The 5974-nt window shown below is 33.8% G+C and overlaps 1 protein-coding gene across 1 annotated transcript; it reads left to right on the top strand.

The window, feature by feature from the left end:
* The first annotated feature begins 628 nt into the window (after window positions 1-628).
* LOC111900612 (uncharacterized) lies at window positions 629-4282 on the top strand. Its single transcript, XM_023896496.3, has 8 exons — window positions 629-1060; window positions 1212-1324; window positions 1443-1492; window positions 1638-1871; window positions 2729-2881; window positions 2995-3090; window positions 3169-3189; window positions 4038-4282. Exons 1-8 carry the CDS (start codon window positions 780-782, stop codon window positions 4203-4205), a joined length of 1116 nt encoding a protein of 371 aa, XP_023752264.1. The 5' UTR covers window positions 629-779; the 3' UTR covers window positions 4206-4282.
* The last annotated feature ends 1692 nt before the right edge of the window (window positions 4283-5974 follow it).

Raw genomic sequence — 5974 nt, forward strand, 5'->3', positions numbered from 1 at the left:
AACAAGAATTATAACAATTTCAGCAAAAAACACATCAAACAACAATTTCAGCAATTAACGATTTTTTGCAACATTTAACAAGAATTTGAAGCAAGAAAATATATTTTCTTCAATATTTTTGAATTTCCAATATCAAAAAACAAGAATTCGTGCATTAGAGAGTTTTCCAGCAAGATTAATCCCTCAGTTTCATGTTGGAAGTGAAAAAACGATTAGAAAAAGGTAAAAACCTGTTCGTTTGGTCGTATGGAGGGCGGCGATCGGAGAGGAGGGCGATGATAGGTGGTGCTAATCGGAGGTGATGGTCAACGAGCGGTGCCGGAGCGAAGATGGAGCAAGGGTTCAGTCGATACTCGATGGTGGGAAGTTTGGACGAATGGAGGTGGAAAAGAAAAGAAACGCAATTTTTTTAGGTTAAAGCACTTCGCAGACTTTAGAAGAGGCAGATGCATGTCTGTGTGGTGAAGGCTTCGTGCATACCTTTTAATGTCTATGTATTTCAGAAAAACAAATGCACTACAAACCTTTATGTTTTTGTGTGGTCTGCGTCGTGCAGACAAATGAAATCATGCATATATGCAGAAAAAAAAAAAAAATGGACTCAACTTGGATTAGAAGAAACTGGTGAACATTGACGAAGGGAACCCCCACCCTGAACCTGACGTGTCACCTAGTGAGTGGCTAAACAAGATTTCGGGAGATTGTACAATATAACACAAAAATGCTTTGACCTGTTACGACAACCATAACCGTCATCTTCAACAACAGAGCTCGTGTTAATGGCGCTCAGCGTCCTCCCAGCATCAAAGTGCAGCAGCCATTATCAGTTTTACAGAACAAGCATAATTCAACAAACGACGAGGAAATCCGCCATGATTATCCGGATGACGGCGTCAAGCGGTGGAGGAGCAGGGGGCCAATTGGCGTCGTACGAAGAAGGGGAACTAGAAAGACCTAATTGGACAGGTCAAACCCCTCTTTCTCGCCTTGTTGGTGCCCTAATTTCATTCAAACCTCTTTATTCTGTTCTCAAACTTGGTGCCAGACAAGTTCTCATCAGGTTCAAACCAAATTCTGCATCCACATCTTTGATTTCTTATCGCAGTATTAGTATTTGTGGATCAGAAGTTCATATTTTCCTTAATTCTACATGTTATAGAATCTATTGCGATTAGTAAGCTCACTAGCTGGTGGCATTATACTTTTTACAGTACTGCTGAGAAAACCAACGTACCATGGCGAGAAATGACGAAGGAGATTTTAGAATCAGATGTTTATAAGGAAATGGAGAGCATCGAGAATCCCTCCATAGTCTACCCTGACTGTAAATCTCTCTCCCCTTTCTTTTAGTTTTATAAGGAGATATTAGAATCAGATGTTTGTAATTGTAGATTTAGCGACTACAGTTTATGATAAATTTAATGGTTGATCTTTTGGAACAGATTATCTCAGTCCTTTCCATGCATATGATGAAGGCAACCTATCTTGGCTGGTAAACATTCTCTCATTTTTCTGAAAAAAAGATTGCATAGGTTTTTGATGAAGCATATCAAAGAAAAATGTGTAAATAAGATATAAACTGAAACTATAATGTTGTAAATTGTAATAGAAACACATAAAATCTTGTTTATAATTAGGCTGCTGCAGAAGCTGAGGCTGCAACAATGTCAATGGTGAGGAGGGCTATACCTGATGCTTCTTCACTTGATGAAGCAAATGAAATAGTTCGTGGAAATTGGCTTAATGCTATTGAAAAACACCATCAACAGTATTCAGGAAACTTGGAAATTAAAGACATTCTTGACATTGGATGTTCTGTAGGTGTTAGCACAAGGTTTCTTGCTGATAAATTTCCTTCTGCTAAATTGACTGTAAGTATGACCTTCTAATTCCTCCGTCACGATAATTGTGTTCGTGGATTCCGGCGGAATCGGAATTCAAGATTCCATTCCGTGGCATTGTTGGTTGCCAAATGGATAAAATTCAATTCCGTCGGAATCCTTCAAGTTCCATTATTCATGGAATGATGGAATTCACCTTTCCATGATCATTTAGAATTCTTTACATTCCAAATCCATTGACCGATTGATAAACCAAGTAGAAATAAGGGAAAACTTCATAAAAATCCTTATATTTTGCCTCATAATCGATTTAGTCCTTGTATATATTTTTTATGTAAATTAAGTCCTCAAAACCGGCAATTGTATTCATTCTGACCCTTTTACCCGGTCAAAAGGTCATCCAACTTTCAAAATTTACACTTTTGTCCCATATTTTAAGTTTTATTACAATTTTGGTCCAAAATTTACACTTTTGGCTCAGATTTTGAAATTTTGTTACGAATTCTTACACCTATTTTATAATAAATGCATTTGTATACAAACTCGTTTTAATAAAAAAAAAAAAAAAAAAAAAAAAACTAAATTTAGGATGAATTTGTAAAAAAAATTGAAATCTAGGCCAAAAGTGTAAAATATGGACCAAAATTGTAATAAATTTAAAATCTGAGTGTAAAGTTTGAAAATGGAATGACCTGTTGACCGGGTAAAAGGGTCAAAATGAATATGATTGCCGGTTTTTGGGACTTAATTAAATAAAAAATATATACAATGACTAAATCGATTATGAGGCCAAAATATAAGGACTTTTATGGAGTTTTCCATATAAATAAAGGTCATCAGCCATTTGACATTACTTATATTTTTTTATATCATATTACGTCTCACAGGGTCTGGATCTATCACCATACTTCTTAGCTGTTGCTAAATACAAGGAAAAAATAAACCCCCAAAAATCAAATTCATTTGAGTGGATACATGCAAATGGTGAAAACACAAGCTTGGATTCACAATCATTCGACATTGTTTCAATTTCTTACGTGGTATATACCTCTTTATCGATAATTACTTCAAAAAAAAAATCCAAATCATATTTTATTGCCATACAAAATATGAAAAGTAAAATAATTCATCAAAAATTCAAAACACTTTGCAGCTTCACGAATGCCCAGCAAGAGCTACAGTAAATTTAGCAAAGGAGGCGTTTAGGCTGCTTCGCCCTGGAGGAACTTTTGTTGTGACTGATAACTCGGTAATTCAATTCCCATTCCGATGTTCCTTTCCATTCCAATGTCATAACCTAACATTATAGCATGTCTTCCTTTTGCAGCCAAAGTCCAAGAAACTTCAGGTACATAACTTTAAGAGTAAATTACACGAATGGTCCCTATGGTTTAGGATAATTTGTGCATTTGGTCTCTAACTTGTTTTTTTAACTCAGAAGGTCCTTACTGTTTGTTTTTGTTACGCGCTTGGTCCATGTCTTACCTAAAAAAACTATTTTGCCTTTGATCTTTAATTTATTTAAATAAACACACCCTCAACCCTACCCCCCTCACCTTCCCTTACATACTTCATCATTTTTTACTATTTAAATAATAGTCGTTTTGGATAAAACAGAGACCAAACACGTAACAAAAACAAACAGTGGGGACCAAGCGCGTAACAAAAACAAACAGTATGGACTTTCCGAGTTAAAAATATAAGTTAGGGACCAAGCATGCAAATTACCCCAAACTATAGGGACCATTCTTTTAATTTACTTGTAACTTTAATTATGTATTTTCTAATGACATGGTTTTAACTTTTTATAGAGTTTCATGATTTTAATAAAATGGGTTAAATAAAATAAATAGCAACTTCGGGGATGTTTGATAGTTGTTGATTGAGTCAGAAGTTTCTAATTATGATATCAAACAATTTGAATCTGATAATCAAACGAGTAAGAGGCATATCAAACACCCCCTTATTTTCATTGGTTTGTTTATATAAAATCGGACTTTCACTTCTTCCAATTACAACATCGTGCTTTGAACATTCTACCAACTAGGGCCATATCATTAAAATAAAAAATCAATTTTCACTACCACAATGGGGTAATTTTTCAACTTAAAATATCTTAATATGAAAAAAAAAAAAAAAAAAAAGTTCAATGATATAATTAGTAACTAAAATCATTGATTTGATATATGTTTATAGCAATTATCGCCGGTTCTATTTACTTTAATGAAGAGCACAGAGCCTTTTCTGGATGAATACTACTTACTCGATTTGGAAAAAACCGTAAAGGATGCCGGCTTCGTCAACGTACAAACAATTCTTACAGATCCCAGACATCGAACTCTAACAGCCACCGTGCCTTATTGATGTGCCTTTTTCTTTTTCTTTTTTTGGTGGCATCGAAATATGTGGTTTACCAAGTTTAATAATAATTTGTTTACATCTTTTGTTGTAAAGGTTACTTAGGCGGTTAGGCCCTGTTTATTTTCTTCTTCTTTTTTTTTTTTTTATCATATTTAAATAAGATTTAAGAAAATAATAACAAATTTGGAAAATGAGAGAAAAACATCAATGAGGACAAGGGTGTAACAAGTTTTGAATGGTTCTTCCATGGAAGCTTACGTAATCACCTTTATCACACACATATGTCTTAAACATTAAGGTAACGAATTTGGAGAAGAAACAAAAAAGTAAAGGAAGTGAGAGAATGTGGTGGGGATGAAAGTGACGGTGATAAAGACTCTTTTTCTCTTCCATGTTCATTTTCATTTTTATACTAGTTTTTACATGAAAGAAGATATTATTAGGTTTGGATCAATTATTGGTTCAGGGTTTACGACTTTCGCCTAAACCAATTATTTACTGGCATACCGGGTAAGGCATCGGTCTTTTCATATGGAAAGTTTAGTATTCGAGTCTTTGGATTTTAATTAGAAGTTGATCAATAAGGGTACGGCTGTATTAGATGTTGGTGATGACTTTAGTGTCGTCATGTTATTTTATGTAATTGGAACAAATATTTGAACTAAGAGGCTTTATAATTTGTATTTTAATACATGTATGAGTATGTGCTAAGTAGGGCCGGTCCAAATGTATATAGGACTCAGGGCAAAAAGACAAAAAATGACCCCTTAAAGACAAATATAATAAAAATTAACAAAAAATATCTATTATTCTTCACTATAAACACGTTCAATTAGCAATAACAAACAAGCCAAATTGTTTATGTTTTGGGCTGGTTTGAGTTTGAACCAACTTTAGGTCCTAAAAATCATTTTAGTAATAATTGGTTTATATATATACACTATATAACCCATAAATTTTGGGCCCCTGGAGTCGTGGGCCCTGAGCGGTCGCCCGGGTTGTCCACCGTTTTGACCGGCCCTGGTGCTAAGTGCACGCATTTATAACATCGAATTAAAAGTCGGTTCAACGAGAAGCCAATGGTCCGGTGTTTTCAAAGGGGCGGTTGGGGTCTAGGGGCAACGCCCTTAGTGGGGTCCAAGGGGCAGAGCCCTGGTTGGTGTCTCCAAATTTTATATATAGGAACATAGTGGGAAAATCGAATTCTTACGTTTTGATAAATGAAAAAAAAACTATAATGAAAATGATTAATAACGAAATAAAAAATACTTAAAACTATAATATAATAAAAGGGGTAAAATTAAAATATAATTAAAATTATAGGATTAAATGTATAAATCATTATAATATATTGAACACTCAATATATATTAACTTGTCAATAAAAATAAACAAAAACACTCACATTCCAAACATAATAAGTGGCGATAAGTGGTCAATTGCATAGTAAAAAACTATATAATAATATGTTCTTATAATAAGAGTAAACTTAAGTTTATAAATAATTTATATTAATTTTATGAAATAAAGAAAAAAAAAAGTAAACATTAATAAGTTTGATGCGAGTGAAGTGATGGTTGATTTGAATAAAATGATTGGAATATATATTTTTAAGACGAGTTAATGACATAGAAGCACAATAATGTTTTCAATTTGGTTTTAAAAGGTCTTTCAACTAATTTTTGTACCCCTGACCCCACTAAAGTGACAAATTACCTGCCAAAATAAGGTTTTCTTCATTTTATTACCGGTTACCCGGTTGGTCAACTAAAG

Source organism: Lactuca sativa, chromosome 8 (assembly GCF_002870075.4).
Source record: "Lactuca sativa cultivar Salinas chromosome 8, Lsat_Salinas_v11, whole genome shotgun sequence".
NCBI lineage: Eukaryota > Viridiplantae > Streptophyta > Magnoliopsida > Asterales > Asteraceae > Lactuca > Lactuca sativa.